The 19,109-nt window shown below is 38.7% G+C and overlaps 1 protein-coding gene across 1 annotated transcript; it reads right to left on the bottom strand.

The window, feature by feature from the left end:
- Positions 1–3,264: 3,264 nt before the first annotated feature.
- LOC112847711 (alpha-N-acetylgalactosaminide alpha-2,6-sialyltransferase 1-like) lies at positions 3,265–16,691 on the bottom strand. Its single transcript, XM_025909955.1, has 9 exons — positions 16,680–16,691; positions 14,890–15,105; positions 14,430–14,592; positions 12,746–12,908; positions 8,464–8,602; positions 8,271–8,374; positions 7,765–7,848; positions 6,190–6,289; positions 3,265–3,783 (listed from the first exon to the last, which is right to left on the bottom strand). The coding sequence occupies exons 1-9, from the start codon at positions 16,689–16,691 to the stop codon at positions 3,580–3,582; spliced, it is 1,185 nt and encodes a 394-aa protein (XP_025765740.1). The 3' UTR covers positions 3,265–3,579.
- Positions 16,692–19,109: the final 2,418 nt, after the last annotated feature.

Genomic DNA, 19,109 nt, shown 5'->3' with positions numbered 1-19,109 from the left:
ATTGATGTCATTAATGTAGCTTTGAGCTACATTAATGATATCTATAGACAGATAGATACTTATTTACTTAGTTTTGGCCCACCAAAAATGCTGAGTACAGACACAGGCCTAAGCACATATAAATCATCAATCTGTTATAATGTATAATTGAGTTCCTTGATATATATGTTGAAAAAAATTTTAACAAAAAAAGTTTAAAAAAAAACCCCTCTACTTTTCACGTGTACTTTAATATATCTGATGTTTCTATAATATGCAAAGGCCGTGTGTGTTGTTACAAATTAAACAGTCAGTTACAATACATGTCGTTTACACAATCACCTATGTAAACTCACCTGTATAATGTGAAGAAAACAGAACTGGACCAATGATTTGTCCAAGAAGGAGTCTGAGAAGTGGCCATCCTCTCTTAGTTTGATAAAATAGTTCAATCCAGTACTGGATACACTGGCTTCATAAGATTAGCCGCCATCTTTCAATGTGTTGATTTCCTGTACTTGCTCCAAATATGACGTACTCTCTTTCTGGCTCATTGTCTGTAAAGTGCAAATATCGTTGCATGTGTGCCACATGGACGTTTTCTGTTCCTAGATCTAACCTCACTCGATCAGGGCAACCACCATGTTGAATCATGGCATCCATGAAGTAGCCAGCAATACTCTGGGGTCATTATTTGTCTTATAAGCGTCTAGCCATATAACACAAAATTTCGAGTTGCTAAGTCAAAATTTCGAGTTACTAAGTCAAAATTTCGAGTTACTCAGTCGAAATTTCGAGAAAGATAACTTGAAATTTAGAGTTAAGGATCCTTTTTTTTTCTTCTTAGTGGCGGAGACTGGTTTCCATACAGAGTGATGGTGTCTGAAGTGGACCTATTGGGCCGGCAGTCATACTGCAGGGGATCCAGAGTGTCTCTGATGTTGCTCTGGATGTAGGCCAGCACCACTCTCTCAAAGCACTTTGCAATGATTGGAGTGAGTGCAACTGGTCTATAGTTGTTCAGGCAGGTGGCTGGGCTTTTCTTGGGGAGACTGATAGTTTACCCAGTTTGATCCTTTTTCAAGATTACAGACAATTAAAGTCTGTGGTGAAGTGTATCCTGCAATCATAAGAGCAGGGCATGCAGGAATTTTTTTTCACCCAGCAGTGCCAAAATAGTGTTTTTTTAAGTACATGTCATTCATTCATCAGCTATGAATGAATGAGGGAGTGCTGCATGAAAACAGATGAAAAACACACATTTGGTTAAGAATCTTTTTAGTTACAAAATGTTAAACTAAGGAGTGACAACATCCAGTTCTGAAAAAGTACAGATATTCTTTACTTGGGTTGAAATACAGATAGTAGTGTTAAAAGTTGTCAAAGTAAAACTTGAAATCTTGAATCAACCTTTTTACTCAATTAAAAGAGAAAAAGTAAAGGCTCTGAAATGTACTGAAAATAAAAAATAGCTCCTGAAGGTCAACGACTATCGACTTTTATGCAAAGGTAATGAAACCTTTTGCTAAAAATATAATAATATATAATATTAATTAATTATTAGCAGTACATGAGAATACAAATGTTATTCAAAACTAAATTCTAATTCTAATGAATGTGCTCAGCTTGAATCTGTTAAGTAGGCTCCATAAATAAAAAACAATATATAAAAGAAAGTAGTGCTGACAGCATTGATCTTATTAAAATGACGTCAACGCCATAAGCGCATTAACGTGGCAAATCTCCGTTAGTGAGTTAACGCGGATCAGCACTAAAGAAAAGCAATTTTCTCTTGCATCCACAAAGAGAAAAATGAGTACATTGAATTAGAATCAGAATACTTTATTAATCACTGAGGAAATTATGTAAGAAATGACCGAGTTCCCAGATTGGAACCAGGAATCTTTTGATCTGCAGTCAAATTGCTCTACAAGTGAGCTATATCCCAAGATGAAAGTCAGATGTGACATTTAACATGTGAGGAAACCCTAAGAACAGTTTTAGTAGCTCAGCCTGGGAGAAAGAGTTCCAACTTCCAACAGTTTCTATTGTGAGCTCTGGTAGATTTACAGGCTTTGTGTCCAGAGTTACGTCAGTAGCTGCTTTGTATTAAGAATTTTTATCTAAGGTTTTAAGTAAACAATGATCTGGGTTGAATGTCAGGCAATGTATTGTTGCATCTGTCTTTCCATAATGTGGATGTGTTTTTTCATTAAAGAGGCATATTTAATTAAAAATAAACACATTACACTGAGTTAGTAAAGCTAGAAACAATTGAACAATTTTGTTAGTCATTTAATTTTAAATGCATCTACTAGGTATTGTATTGAAGTCATTTATGTTCTTTATGGGGCTGCAGTTAATATTTCATGTCTTCTTAAACATGTTAAGAAGACATGACTCACAAACCTTGTAGGACTTCTTACTCCCAATACTGTAAAATCCCCTGTATACTTTATAATGACTCTAAATGGAGTAATTTTAGTTCTTTAAGCAGCTTTATATTTCTTCCAGCTAAAAGAAATCAGTTTGTCAAGGTGTGTGTGTGTCAGGCAGAGTAGGGCCCAAAAGCAGGTCTCAGAAAACAGGACTTAAAACTCAAAAACAGCTTTATTGTTGAAAACTCATAAAATAAGAAAATATGAGCCAAGTGCAAATTATCTAAGAAGTATCATACAGCAAACCCACAAGGTGAAACACCCAGGTTAAAGGTAAACACAACATAGAAGAAAGGACAAAGCATACAGACCAGGAAACTAGGGAGATCAGAAACACCAGGGAACACAGCTGAATAGAATTTGAATAACTAGACAAGAAGAAGCAAAACTGAACATAACACACTTCACTAGCTGGGCCCACGTCCTCATTTTAAGTTTGACAGCAAAGGTGAATGACTTGGACATGAATTGAGCTGTGGTTTGGGGAAAGCCTTGAACGGGACTGGAGGCAGCTCCTGGCCCTGCCAGATCCCCATGTACTAAAGAAGTTAAAGAATTGAAAGAGGGAGGGAGGGTGGAGCACATAAATGAGAATGAAGCTTGTAGAACTGGGGGAATCTACATAGATGAGAACTAGAAGGAGCTTGTAAAACTAGAGAATATCAAAACAAAACAGGAGGTGACTAAGACTGAGACCAGGACTAAAAAAGAGTAACTTGACAGAATTGGGACACAGACAAGACAATGAAAGACACGACAGATGTGGGGGAAAAAAATGAAGAGACAGAAAGGTTAAAAAAAACACAGAGACAAGACACACAAGTAAGCAGTCACAGGGCAAGAGGCGTAGCAGACCTTGGATAGCTCACCAGTTTATTGCAGAGAGAGACACGAAACCATTGACACTCACATTCACACCTATGGCCAATATACCATCACCAATTAACCTAACCCCACTAAGTGCATGTCTTAATGGACAATCAATGGAAGCTGAATTACCCGGAGAGAACCCACACAGACACAGAGAGAACAGGCAAACTCCACAAAGAAAGCCTCCAGTTATGTGGTGGATATGAACAAAGGACCTTCTTGCTGTGCTTGCTGACATGGCTCTTGAATATCATCAGTGGTGTAGGTTTTATCCTTACGGGTGGACTCAGTGTTACTTTGGCTTTTCAGTCCCTGATTCTGGCTCCATTCTTTGATACAGCTTTATTATTTTTCTGTTGTGAAGGTCTTTCCATGTATTCTTCTCCAACTTGTAGTCATGGTTGGCATAGAAAATTACTCTAGTTTTAATGTACTTCTGAACATAGTAGTTGGAGTATTTCATGTAGTCATCAGTCATGAATCCATATGCATCCACCTGAGGATACAGAAAGAGAGAAAGAAAAAAATCCTTACTTCCAAGATATAGTTTACAGAATACCTTAATACAGTTCCCATCAAGAAAAACAACAGCAACAATGACAATAATAATGTCATAATATTAATTATTAAAATAATAATTAATAAAAGTGCTTAACAGCACAATTCCAGAAGACCGATGGTTGCTTCTTACACATTATTTTTCATATTATAAACGCCTCATACCAACAAGCAGGACATCGGCTTGGAGCATTGATGACTTAAGCTTGATTTTTTTAGTCACAGTGCCTGGGCACAATCATTTAGTTGAGCACATAAAAAAAATGTTAAAAAAACCCCTCCTGCACCAGCATTCTCTGTGCAACAAATGTACAAGAGAATGGCTGAAAAATCAAGGTGTTGCAATGGCCCATCAGGGCTCTAGAGTGCGACCAATTTGGTCGCAAATGTGACCAAATTTTTCAGTGGTGCGACTAAAAAAAAAATATTTGGTTGCACCGGTGCGACCAAATATTTTCGGGTAACAAAAAAAAAAAAATCTCTGCAACTGTCTGTGTGGTCAACAACAGACACACATTATACCCCTACCGTGGACTAAACCAATCAGAGATAGTCAGGGGCGGGACCTCTCTGATTGGCCGTGGTCCAGCTGAAAGTGCAGGTGGAAGAGAGAGGTGAGTAGCTTGAATAAAGCGATATCAATTCATTAACGGATTCCACACAAAGACGTAAACACAGAGCGGACCCGACGCATCAGAATCAGCTTTGTCTTTCTCGGCTTTCTCACCCCACGGCCCGAACACGGACACGCTGTCGGAGCATAGCGATTCTGATGCGTCGGGTCCGCGCTGTGTTTCCGTCTTTTTTGCGCTGATTCTGAGCTGCAGGCTTTGTCTCTCCAACCAAAATTCGCCGAGCCAGCAGCAAAAGAAGCAGCAAACTACGCTTCACATTTGATCAATGTCGTCATGAATTCCCTCTTACTTTTGCTGTTTTGCTTCCACCACGATAAAAAAAAAAAAAAAAAAATCACACTTCATGCACAGCTCTCCCTCTCTCTCTCCCTCTGTACTTCAAGAACAGTTTCCCGTCTCAAATCTCTGTTTTCTGCATTATTTATTCGTTTATTACCCACCAGTCTACCGTTGTTTACAGCGCTGTCGGCCGCTGTCTTTTTCTTTTCTTTTTTTCACTTAAATGACCTCGGACAAGAAAGCCTAATTTCTGCTGTTCAATACTGAAGAAATTTAAACTTCTTAAAATTATGCAAAATTGCAGAATATTTTTAAGGTTATCTGCTATAAAACGCCAGACCAGGAAAATCTCCTTCATGTTTTTCTGTGTTTTATTCTCAGTTACTTTGACACAAAGGAATCTGCTGTGATGTTCACAATTCTGATGAAGTCTCATGTGTATCAGTACTGATAAATGATCAGAATTATAATATTTCTGACTGTCTGAGGATAAATTGAATCGAATCAGGACTTTGAGAACCGGAATCGAATGGATTATAGAAATCAGTGATGATACCCAACCCTAGTGAGCAGCCTAGGCCTGACAGAAGTGGATGTAGCTGTGGGTAATAAGAAAAGATGAAAAGAACTATTGATAACTTTTGTGTTAAGTTAAGGACTGATCCGTCTGAAATTCATAGCCAGCTCTGACACGGTGCCATCAATCTTTGAATGCTGAAAAAACAGCAAAGTATCCAGAAAACACATTATATGCTGCAATAAATGCGCTGCCCAAGTGTCCCCTCTCCCCACTGCCTTTCAGCAGCAGGCAGCAGCAAACAGGTCATCAGAGGAGCCAAGATGATGATTAAGTTTAACATTTTCTACAATATTGACAAAGCAATTTAAGCACAAGTTTGTTAGTTAATAATTTAGAAATGAATATTGTCTGTATGGACTTCCCCCCCCAAAGAAAGTGCACATGTAAAACTGCGGTGTTAAGCGATGCGGTTGAAAAATTTGAGTGCGCCTAACTTTTGTGCCAGTACCGGTGCGCCGATGTCAAAAAGTTAGTCTAGAGCCCTGCCCATTCAACATAAAGAAATGCTTGCAACATTGCAAAGATGAGTGGGACAAAATTCCTGAACAACAATGTGAGAAACTTTGGTTATTGCTGCTAAAGACGATTCTACAAGGTCCCGAATCATGTTGAATAAATGATTACTTGGTCTAATATGTCATGTGATGTTGTTGTTCATCTGGGTTTATATTTACGTAATTTCAAGATTGCTTTTTTTCCCCCAAGATTCACTTGTTTTGTGGTTTGACTCTGTGTTAAATAGCTTCTTTTCATGAAAGAGCTTTCATCAGGCTTTCAGTCTGTGTATTGTGTATATAGGTGTGGAAACCAATACCTCTCGCACTGAAATGTAAAGGTAATATTAACTCACTGTGTCACAAGTATGCAAAGCCAGGAAGAGAGCGAATGCTCCATTGGTTGGTCTGACTATTGCCCAGAATCTTTTATTCAGATTAGGTGACTTTAGGAACCTGTGGATGAAAAAACAAACAAACAAACAAAAAAAAAACGCTTCAATGGAACATTAAAAGAAAAACAAAACAAAAACAGATTAAAAGAATATATATAAAACCTGAACATTGACTATTTAGCTACAACAGCTTCATAAAAGGCTGTAAATTATCCAAATATCTAGGGAGCCACTAAAAATATTGGGGTTGCACCAAAAACAGAATTTCCAGTTTTAGTATGTGGCCGTTAAATGTAGGCAAAAATGAGAGCGATGTGTCACAGTCTGGGTTGGCAGACTGTGTGGATTTTGATTTGTGGGGACCCAAATGCAGACAAACGAGAAGCGAGACTGAACTTAACAGAAAGCGTGCCTCTATTGCGGCTCGTGACAAACCAATCAAATAAGGAAAGCAAGAAGACGAAAGCTAACATGAAACCTAAACTGGGCAGAACTGAATACATGAGACCTGGAAAAGTACTATAAAAATACTGGAAGGGTTAAGAGCCGATCTGAAAATGAAAGAAGGAAAACTTTCACAATAAATACACATGATGGTGACGAGGGAAGTGGAAACACACGGGGAACACAGTTGGGAGGAGTTAATCGAGACAGGAGGAAGCAAAACAGAACACACTAAACACAGGACGCAACACTGTCAAAGTAAAACACTAAGATGCAGACAAGAACACACGGCCTGAGGCCGGGAGGAAGGAACCCAAAGGGGAACAAGAAAGACTGGGGAGACAAACGGAGAAGACACAAAGAGGGAAATACAGAACAATTAAGAAAGACGAGACATGGAGGGGGAGAGAGAGAGAGAGACAAGATGGGCTGGGGAAAACGTATACGAAAGCACATGACAGAGAGAGAAGAGATGGAATAAAACACAAGGAGGGAAACGTAAACAGAGAAAGGAGACGAGGCACATCGACAAGAAAACATGGAAACAGAAATAAAACTAAACATGGAAGCAAAACCAGGACTAAACTCAATACTAAATAATAGAAACCTAAAACATTACAGCACAAAGAACAACCATAAACTCAAAATGCTGGGTCAAAAGACCCAGAACCATAAAAAAAACATAAAAAAAGAGTTATGCCTAGCTAATTTCCTGCTATTAAAGTTGATATCAGTGAAAATAGGTACATATGAAAACCAAACAAGATTTTAAAATCCATAATGTATTTCAATTGAATGACTGGAAGTCCCAACCATCACTTTAATGATTCTCAACAGAGCCGAGCAGAAGCTCAGAAGATTCACTCTCCCAGAATGGAGTTAATTTTAAGAGCAAACTTGTTCAGGAAAGACAAACAATTATTAGATGATGGAAGAGTGTGAACTGTTGCCTGTTTCTATGTTGGCCCTGGGATGCACCAGTAACCTGTCCAGGTATGGAACCAGCTTTTCTGCAACCTTATTACATTATTACCAACATAGGTACATTTTAAACCACAAATAGTCGGTATAGTATGCTCATAGGAGTCTGACCTGTTCCTCACGTATCGGAGGAAGTCCTGGTGGAGAACGTAGAATCGGCTCTCATTGTACTGCCCTGAATAGTAGGTCCCTGGCCTGGTGAGGTGAAAACAAAAGAGAGAGGAGGGATAATTGATATTATTAATTTTTGTTTTTTTTTAAATAAAAGGCAATACAATTGTCCATTAAAGCCTAGAAGAAAAAGTAGATAGCAACTCAAGTTGTTTTAGCTGTTCCCAGAGTGCATTTGTAGAGTACTAACAACGAGGCACCCGTGAACACCTCACTTGTGGGTGCACTCAGCAGTGACATGGAAGAGCCACGAGGAAGGCCCTGGATTTTTACCGGTTAGACAAAACACAGCTGGTAAATTGTCTCTAGTTCTCCACTCACACGTCTTAGCTGAGAAGGCTGCTCTTAAAAGATAGTTTATAGTGTCATAAGACAAATTATAAAAACTGAGATTTTTCAGAGCAGGAGAAAAAATAACTATTACATAATTACTTATTGATAATCACCATTTCTTGTGGTGTGGGCCACTAAAGCTCTCGTTTCCTTTGAAAAGACCCTCGAGCCATCGGAAATCTCTCATGCCCTCAGGAATCAGCACATATTTTATTCCCTGCCAAGAGAAAAATTATGGAGAGAAATAATCTTTAGTTTGTGGACAGCATAAAAAATATCACAGTGTTGTCTTCTAAGTTTTACTACCTCATCATGAGGTGCAGATTTGTATCCATACTTCCCAAAAATATAACGTGATGCGGTGATGGAGTGCTGTGTATGAACGTACACTGATGTTCTATTTCCTACATCTTCCTCATAACCTTTGGTAACGGCACCGTTCATCCTGCCAAACAGACAAAATACAGAAAGTTGATCTTTGCTTCAGTTTACATGGATTTAATTGTAATGTTCAAAATCAGTCTCTAGTTAAAGCAACAGCATTCAAATTGAAGGCAGTGTGATATACCTTTCATCTTATTATGCTTTTCCTTAGTGTCTGTCATATAGCAGCCTTTGTGCAAGGATTTCCTTTATTGTGCAATAAAAAAACCTACATTGCACCACTATTTTGCTGTTCTGACACACACAACTAAAATGACCTGATTTTAGTTCCTAACAATTCCAAGGAATTGGGCTACTGGAAACTGGTTCCCAACACAAACCAGTTCTTGATCCCCAACAGTAACTTTGAGTTTGTCAGCATTTCAAATTAGTAAATCTCAGACCAACACTAACATTAACACTAACCCCCAAATCTAACCTTAATTTTATGTTAGTAAATCATAATCTAAATTACCTACTTAACTGAAATCTTTAAGTTGGTAATATATTTGGCATAGATGGCACTTTTTTCCCTTTTCTCAGTGGCTAAAACAAACTTCCATCATTATTAAACTTTTGAGTTGTGGTTCTAAACTTGTACATATATATATATGTGTGTGTGTGTGTGTGTGTGTGTGTGTGTGTGTGTGTAATTGTTTGATTGAGTCATTACTGATTGCGCAGATTGGATATTGCAAAAGTTACTGCATAGGGGACATACAAGTGTTCATTTATTATTCCAACAGCCCTGGGGTATACATTGTTTTTCAGAGCGGAAAACTCAAACAGATTTATTTTTTGTTATATATTATATATTATCCACTTGGCCCTTACTCAGAGTTTCTGATTTTCTCAGACTTTTTATATGCTTTAGTGCTCAGCTCAGATAAAATATAAAAGACCCACCCACGACTTTAATCACACTCTAGATCGTGTTCTGACATGTGGCATAAAAACTGAGCATCCCTTATTGCTAGGTTTCAAAAATGGCGGTTTTAATTTTTATGAACGAGACCTTCTTATGACTCATCAAGGGATGCTACTGACCAGCCAATCAATGACATGCAGTCTGACGACATCATATTTTGGTACCTGCTTGGATCTCTTGGAACCCCAGGCGAGCAGGTACTAAAAAAGTACCTGGTACCAGGAACTATGCACTAATGGAAAACCTTGAAAACCGTGACGAATTGATTCGAGTAGGTACTAATGGAAAAGAGAGTAAAAATTCTTTTTTTTTTTTTCCCATTCCTACAAGTCTGCTCAAAGAAGCCCTACCATTAATAATGGTTCAATCTTAAATATGATCAACCTATATCTATTAATGGACTATGACTCATATGCCTTCAAGCTGGTGATAATTAATAATTAAACCACTACTTAAAAAGTCACTTCACCTAGCTGTCTTAGCTAATTATTGGCCAATCCCCAATATCCCTTTTATCTAAAACATTCTTGAAAGAGTTATTGTCAAACAGCTAAGAGATCATCTGCAGAGGAATGATTAATTTGAAGAGTTTCAGTCGGGTTTCAGAGCTCAGCACAGAAACAGCTTTAGTGAAGGTTACTAATGTTACCTTTATGGCTTCTGACGGTTTGCTTGTCCTGCTCGACCTCAGTGCAGCGTTCGACACTGTATTTTATTACGGAGATTAGAGCATGCTGTAGATATTAAAGGTACTGTGCTGCAGCAGTTTGAATCATATCTACATAATAGTTCCACAGCATTCTGTGCTATAACAAGGAGATTAGAATTGGTCTTACATTATACAGGGATATTATGAGAATACATAGTCTGTATTTTCACTGCTATGTAGATGATACCAAACTTTATCTATCCATGAAGCCAGATAACACACACCAATTAGTTAAACTGCAGGAATGTCTTAAACATATAAAGATCTGGATGACCTCTAATTTTCTGCTTCTAAATTCAGATCAAACTGAGGTTATTGTACTCGGCCATAAAAATCTTAGAAATATGGTATCTAACCAGATGCTTACTCTGGATGGGATTACCTTGGCTTCCAGTATAGGGGTGGGTTTTAATAATCGATTCATCGATTAAAATCGATTCTGGCTTGGATAACGTGAAATCGATTCATTAAAATCCTGAATCGATTTTTAATATAAATTTATTTTGCCCGAAACGCCAGAATCTCAGGTGAAACCTCACAAAATTTCAACAACCACCAAACAGCTAAGACAGTAAATGAGAGCAGGTACACGGACTCTGCACAAAGACGTAAACACACAGCGCGGACCCGCGGATCAGAATCACTGAGATGTTGCCTTTCTCACCTAGCTTTAAGCGGCTGCGCGCGCTCCCGCGGACGGCAATCACTTTCTGGCAGACAATCGCTTTTTGGCACAACAACTGCACGGACACGGCCAGGGCTGAAAGCCGACAGCTCGCTGATTCTGATGTGTCGGCGGGTCCGCGCTTTGTGTTCACGCCCCTTTTGCGCTGATTCTAAAGCTGTTAGTTTTATCTCTGTCCAAACAATATTGACCGAACCAGCAGCAAAAGAAGATCCAAACTACGCTTCACATAAACATTGTCATGAAATCACTCTGACTTTTACTGTTTTGCTTCCACCACGATAAAATCACACGTCATGCACAGCTCTCTCTCTCTCTCTCTGTACTTCAAGAACAGTTTCCAGTCTAAAAATCTGTTTTCTGCATTATTCGCTTGCTTGTTACGCACAAGTCTACCGTTGTTTACAGCGCTGTCGGCCGCTGTTTTTTTTTTTTCGAAAAGAAAACCTAATTTCTGCCGTTCAATACTGAACAAATTTAAACTTTTTAAAATTAAGCAAAATGCAAAATGCTTAGCCGTGTCTCTAATAAAACCGCTGTAACGTCAGAGGTAACGTTCATATGTTGATTAATGGTTTTCTTTCGTTTTTGATGTACTGCAGAATATTTTTATAAAATCCCAGGCCAGGAAAACCACCTTCATGTTTTTCTGTTTTATCTTCAGCTACTTTGACACAAATGCATCTGATGTGACGCTCACACCTTTGATAAAGTCTTGCGTGTATCAGCTTCCTTTTTATAGATACAAAAATATGTAAATGTACTGATCTGAATTATAATATTTCCGACTGTCAAAATTTCCCAGATTCAAATCGATTCGGGACCTTGTGAATTGGAAACTAATCGATTCAAGAAATCAGTGACGATACCCAGCCCTATTCCAGTAACACTGTGAGGAATTGAGGACTTGTTTTCACCAGAATATCTCCTTCATATTAAAAAAATATGTAGGACTGATTTCTTCCATTTGCACAGTATCTCTAAAATCAGTGACATCCTGTCTTAGAGTGATCCTGAAAAACTAGTACATGCATTTTTTATTTCTGGACTGGACTATTTTAATTCATTAATATCAAAATGGCATCCAGAAACTCTTAAAGGAGCATGACCAGCCAAAAGTTTGTTTCCTGAAACTCAAGCACTTGAGTTATGCAGCAAGTCCACCCATGAATAACTAAAAAAACAGGTTTGTTGAGTTGCCTAGACAGAATCTGGACTGCTTTGACATGACCTTAAACAACCTTTAAGGGTGAAGACTCTGCAGTGTGATTGAATTAAAACAATTCTGCAAAGGAGATTGGGGCAAAATTCCTGTTGCCACAAACATGCGATTGTAATTCTTGCTGTCAAGAGTTACTTGAGGGGGCAGTTACTTTTTCAGATCGAGTTTTAGATATTGTATATTTTTCCAGTGTGAATTTCCAATAAGAAATCCTAAAAGTGTTTCTCAGATCACTATAGATCTGTTAAAACTGGATGAGCTCAACCCTGCCACCAATTATTCCAGCATACACACGCCTTGACATCTCGATCTTGTGTTTTTAGGTTTAATTAGTTATAACCACACAGGAAACAAAGTCCCTGGAGAGTGTATGTTATGCTGATCCAAAGTAGAAAAACACACTCTGTGTGATACTTTCAACAACTTTATTTAACTTGATCCTAAAGGTATATAATATATTTATGTGGTATTTTTAAATGTTAGATATCCCTAGAGATTACATCAAACAAGTGATTGCTGTGCTCTGCATCAAACTACACTCAGATAGGAATATTTGATCATTAAAATACCCTTCAGCTCAGAGAACATTAATAACAGGTAAGTTTTGTAGCTCTTTCTTACCGAAAAACGTAATCATGAGCATCGATCTCTGCACCCACTTTTGAGCCATTCAGAATTCCTCCAGTACCCACCACAGCACAGTGAACACAGCCATCACCACCTGGTTTCGGGAGGAGCAGTGGCTCTTTTGGTTTTGGAATCAGCTTCACTGAAGCCATCACATCTGCGAATGAACAGAAACACATGAGTACATATACTTGAGCTGGTAAATCTGGATTTATTTACAGTTAGGAGTCTAACTGAGCTGATTAAACTGATAAATCCCGAACAACTGTTAGTTTGAGAAGGTAAATGGGACTGTCCATCATTTGGCAATGTTTTTCCAATCTTGTCTGGTTTTGTTGAGTCTGTGTGAATTATAGCCTCAGTTTCCCTTTCTTAGCAGACTGGAGCGGCACAGTATCCTCTTCTGGTGCTTCAAATTCAAGTTTCAAGTTTCTGCATACTTTGATTGTAACAAGGTATCCAGATTATTTGAGCTACTTTTCTCTCCTATCAGCTCAAAGCAGTCTGACCCTTTTCCTCTGACCTCTGACATCAACAAGGCATTTTCAGCCAGAGAACTGCCACTTCCTGGATATTTTGTCTTTTTGGACCATTCTTTTTAAGCTTGTTTCCACCACTTTATTTTTATTTTTATTTGTATTTTACTATTTATTTATTTTTCCATCTGTAACAAAGTATTGGGCAATTGTCTAAAAGTTTGATTTTGATGGATTGGTCTGAGACTTACTAAATCTCTCTCTCTCTCTCTCTCTCACACACACACACACACACACACACACACACACATGAAGTTATCCCATTTCAATTTTCACATAATAACATAATCTTTGACTTACTGATGACAAAACATATCTTTTCATTTAAGGAAAAACTTGATTATTTTCACCATGTGCATATGTCTAAATGCAATGAGTTGCTGCCTGTGATTGGATGACTACATATTCGCATTAAAGAGCAGTCTAAGAAGTGTCCCTAATGAAGTGACCAGTGTATCTTAATTTAGTGCAGTATGAATAATTTCATGTCTCTCAATACAAGTTCAGACTTCACTTTCTTTAACTCAGCGGTTCCCAAACCTTTTTTGCTAGGCACCCCTTTACAGGGGATAAGGAATACATGCCTTGGCACCGCCATTGTGCAGGTGAAGCCAAAGGCAAGTTATGCTTCATGATATTTTCTAGTCTTTGGCTTGGAAGGAAGTTGGTTCCTTCCAAGCCAAGCATATTTGGAAGCATATTTGTTATTGCTTCACCCTCTGCTTTGCGTTTGTTTGGAGCTCCGTCAAAAACCTGTCCATTATGCTAGCTGTGTCCAAGAATTCTTTTTTAAATTTTTTTATTCATACCACGCCCCCCTGCAATGGCTCTGCATTCCCCACTTTGGGAACCACTGCTTCGTTATTTAATTACTCCTTGGTGAGCATTGACCTTCTTCACCAGGACGTTTGTCTCTGTGATGTTTGAATTAGTGTATTTTATACTATGGAAAACTGTGTATGATGGAAAAAACACTGCTTAAAGGTGCCATCATATTTTTTTTTTACCACCAGGTCTTTCATTGTCTTTTTATCATGATACTGGGAGCCAGAAATTGGAAGGAAAAAAATGTATTTCTTCTTGCTGATCAGCCTCACACATATACTGATATTTAATCTTGCATCAGTTTCACAAACACTTACCATCATATTTGAACTGCATGAACCCAAAAGGATTGTTAAAATGTGAAAGGCGATTCCACTCGCTCATGTTAATGTTGTCCTTGTGCAGAAACAAACGTATGTTGGGAAGAAAAGCCTTCTTGAAGTTCTCATCCTGAGAGTTTCGCAGTGATTGGGCACATGTCTGATAATCACAGAAATATTAAATCATGAAATTGGTTAAAATTATTTTGTGAAAGCTTTAAACCCCAATGAAACAACAAACACAACAGTTACAGAAATTTGAGGAATGATTAAGAATAATATATTGTAATTAAAGGAATGAAACTGTTAAGAAAACCAGTTAAAGAGAAAATACAGGACAGTTACGCCAGAAGCAACACACTGATTGCTGAGCACACTTCAGTGTTACCAGCCCACAGCCATCAAGTTAATTACTACATTTATACTGTTTTTGTCATATTCTGTTTAGCATGCTTACTGTTGGTCTAGGTGGGGCATCCTGGTTATAGACATCATCAAAATCCCACTGAGGAAGCTTTGTGAAATTTCCTCTGTAGAGGAGAGGTATTGGAGTCTCAGCCACGGCTCCACGTGTAGAGTATTTTGGCTCTGTCACTGGGTTTGTTTGTGTTAAATCAAGTTTTGCCTGGCTGGCTGTGGTAGACACAGAAGGTGGCACAGCTGGTTTTTCTTTCTGTCCCCAGAGTTTAATATCAAATGAAAAGCTTTGCCATCCAAGTTTGTGTTTTCCTGAGAAAGTTGTCCAACTGAATCTGAAATTAGGCAGAAAAGCATAAACGGCAACAGGACAAAAGGGAGCAAAAAGAAAAGTTCAGAATTAGCAAATCAATACAGTGTCTGTTAATATCAATTAAAAAAAATACCTTTTTGGTAAATATTCCTGGGATAGAATCAAAATCACAAAACTAACTGTCATTACAAGGAGCAATAAAAATATCCTGAAGATTTGGGATGCCATTGCTGTCAAGTGAAGGCTTGCTGTTCAAATAAACACACATATATGTATGCACTTCCTTCTAAATCTGACACGTTTGACACGCTCTCACTGATGTGAATGGGCTGGGCTACACCACAGTTTCCAGACAGATAATCAGTTAAATGTATTCCAACACACAAAGCCACCCACACAGATATTAACAGCAATGTGGTTTATTACACACCCAACTTCAGAAACAAATGTAACTCAGGGTTTATATCACTTATATCTGCAATATATTTTAAAACTAAAATAAACAGCATTCCTTTATTTTCTGGATTAGTTCATATATTAACCTGCTCCAGTCTAGTTTGGTTTTCCCTTCATGTGGATGACAGGTGGTCAGAACAACAAAAACAAAGCAGTAAAACACAATAAATCAGAAAATTCGGAGAGCACTGTCCAGCCACATTGAATACTGCAAAAAAAAGTTCATTTGGTGTACTGGAGAAGTTTTTTAGTAGTACAGGGGTCAGGACAGGGGTCTCAGATGGAGTAGAGTTGGAGCTGCTCCTCCATGTCTCCCTCTGACACCTCCCCAAAAGTCTCCTTGTTTTCTTTCAGTAGCTGGAAGATTGGAGCCAGTTGCTCATGCTGCACCCTGGGAAGAAAAGGACAATGTACATTGTCTATTGATTTTATTGTTTATTTTAATATTTGTGTACAGCGCTTTGTGATTGTCTGTCTGTGAAAAGCGCTTAATAAATAAAGTTTACTTACTAGTTTACTTACTTACAAAAGAAATACTGAGAGGTGAAAGATACAAACAATCCAAAATGGCACAATCCACATTGGATTACTTTCAAAGACTTTATTTACACTATTTAGTTCAATAATATACTCAACACACAACACTCCAAACAGGAATGGTTTTACATGTGGAGGCCACTGACAATTGACTCTATGAGAGCTGGAAAGGGCCGTAGAAAGTTATTAACCCATCAGTAGGACCTGTATGTGCTCCGTTTCGTAAGCAGGAAACGTATAAGCACTCTCAGAGCCCTACAAAATGAATGCCAGCCCACTACCTGGCACTGTGGAGTCCAACTGGCATTTGCCATAGAATACCCGAATCCACCACTGCTGCCCTTTGCTTTTCACAAATGAAAGGAAGTTCCACCTTGTGACAGATATGATAGGATCTGGAGAAGCTCAAGAGAACAACATACTGCCTGTAACATCATTCACCATGAGTGGTTTGGGGATGGGTCAGTGATGGTCTTGGGAGGCATATCCATGGAGGGAGGCATGGACATTTGTAGCAACGGTACCCTGACTGCCATTAGGTATTGGGATGAACTCATTGGACATATTATCGGACCCTACACTGATGCAATGGGTCTGGGGTTCCTGCTGGTGCACCCCAATGCTAGGCCTCATGTGACAGTAGTATGCAGATAGTTCACAGAAATGAATTAGCCCCTTTTCCATTATTACCTACTCTGTTCGACTCGCCTAGGTTTTCAGGGTTTTTCATTACATTATAGCACCTGGTACCAGGTACTAAAATAGTACCTGCTCAGCCGGGGTTTCAAGCGATCTGAGCAAGTACTAAAATGTGAAGTCATTAGACTGCATGCCACTGACTGGCTAGTCTAATGTGGATGGTGGTCATCATCGATCACCGTGCGCATTGTGGATTGTAATGGAAAACCAATCGATTCGAGTTGTGGCAAGTTGTGGTGAGCTGTGCCGAGCTGATCTGAGTAGATACTAATGAAAAAAGGGGCTATAGATACCACTGACTGCCCCTCTGCTTTGCTGACCTAAATCCAATAGAACATCTCTTTATGTTTCTATCCATTCGACTCGCCAGGTTGTACCTCAGACAGTCCAGGAGCTTGGTGATGCCCAGATCTGGCAGGCGATATCCCAGGAAACCATCTGTTGTCTCATTACGAGCATAAAAACATATGGACTACTGAGTACCATTTTGAAACGGATTGAAATTTTGACATTGTCTAAAGCTTGTCTTAAAAAGTCAACTTTACTTAGACAATGGGGTAACTGCTCTCAGCCAAAAAATCCCTGTAAAACAACATGTTTTTATGCTCTATAAGATTGTTTTCCCTCTTCTTCCAGTGTGTGTCCCATTCTAATTTAGGCTTCATGGTTCATCATGAAAGGACAAATTTAAGAATGGTTTCGACCTTTTTATGCAGCACTGGATAAGTAAGCATATAAACATGTTTTTAAAATATATATATTTTTAAATGAAGCTGGAAAAGCTTCAGGCCTCAGTCATGATCCAGCACTTTTCCATCCTTATGTGTAATGACCCCTTAACACCCTCTGGTTAGAGAGGAAAATTGTGTGTGGTTGCTGGGACTCCCTAGGTGATTCGTCGCAAAGAGGGTGCCTTATGAAAAGCCTCCTTCTGATTTCGACTGATAGATTGCTGCAGTTGGCTGTAGTTCAGATGGAAGACGCCAACTTATCTACAAACACTCATTAATGACCTGAGCACTAGTGCGGAAATGGAGAATGTTCGACTTCAAAGTAAAAGTTACATCTACAATAAACATGTTTTAAAAAGTGCTTTTACTTTGTAGCCAAATGGTCTTCATTTCAGGTGTTGCATTATTTGATTGTGAGTAGTCGGCAAGTGTTTGCTGACAACTTGGCATCTTTCATGCAAACTAAGAGTGCCCAAAGCAATCTGCTTGCCGAACCATACACCTTTTCTATGACCAATTTCACAAACCAAGAGCAAGCAACCTCCAGTCACCACTTCCCAATCAGTCAGGGCACCGTTCAGCTCCAAACAATTTTCAGAGCAGTTTGTTTATGGTGAGAACATGATTCAACCTCAATCCAAGCTACCATATAATTTGCAAATCTGAGATATTTACCTTCCTCTAGTCATCCCATATGCTTTGCATTCTGGGATGCAGCAGTGGTACCATGTGCAGAATACACAAATAGTCAGTGCAGGCTAGCAATAGTTGTAAAATGAATGTAAATTCTTCCTTTTATCCACTAGCCCAGAACATGGCACCTTCTTCCTGTTTTCTTTTGTTGTTGCTCCCACCCTAGACATATGTAGGCAGAATGAACATCCTCACATGGTTTGCAGTCATGAATTTTGGTTCTGCAGAAATTTGCTTAGAGATAAAAGAAACCACAACAAAAACCTACAAGGCTACAAACTCATCAACTGATTTGGACCAGCATATGTGAGCTATAGGCATCAACATTTTTACTGCAAATGTTATACTGCTGCTACAACTAAGAGAAAGGAGGGAACAGCAGGAATAATTGTGAACTTCTAATAGGTAAAAGTTATAAAAACAAAGACATTGAATGTCATATCTTTTAGAAAATTGTTTCAATAAAAACTACATTACCAGCATCAATGTGACTTTGTATCAGTTCAGACTGTCTAATATTTAATGACTTATAATAGATTCCTGAATAATTTATGAGATGACTGGGGTTGCTTGTCTGCACAGGTCCTTGTGTTACATTACACTGACTCCACCATGTGGCAGAGTAGAGGAAATTCCTGAAAGGATCAAACACTGGAGATACAATCAACACCTGTTGTGACACCTGAGGATCACATGTCTAATGTGGAATACAGGGGTGGAAGGAGGAATGAGAGTGTGATCAGGTAAGCAACGCTCCACAGTTACATCAGTCGCTTAATGGCCACTGAAGCTTAAAGAGCCGATTAGTCAGAAAACACTGCTGAGGTCAAG

The sequence above is a fragment of the Oreochromis niloticus genome, linkage group LG8, assembly GCF_001858045.2.
Source record: "Oreochromis niloticus isolate F11D_XX linkage group LG8, O_niloticus_UMD_NMBU, whole genome shotgun sequence".
NCBI lineage: Eukaryota > Metazoa > Chordata > Actinopteri > Cichliformes > Cichlidae > Oreochromis > Oreochromis niloticus.
Note: the sequence above shows the minus strand (reverse complement) of the source record. Positions and strands in the feature narration are given on the sequence as shown.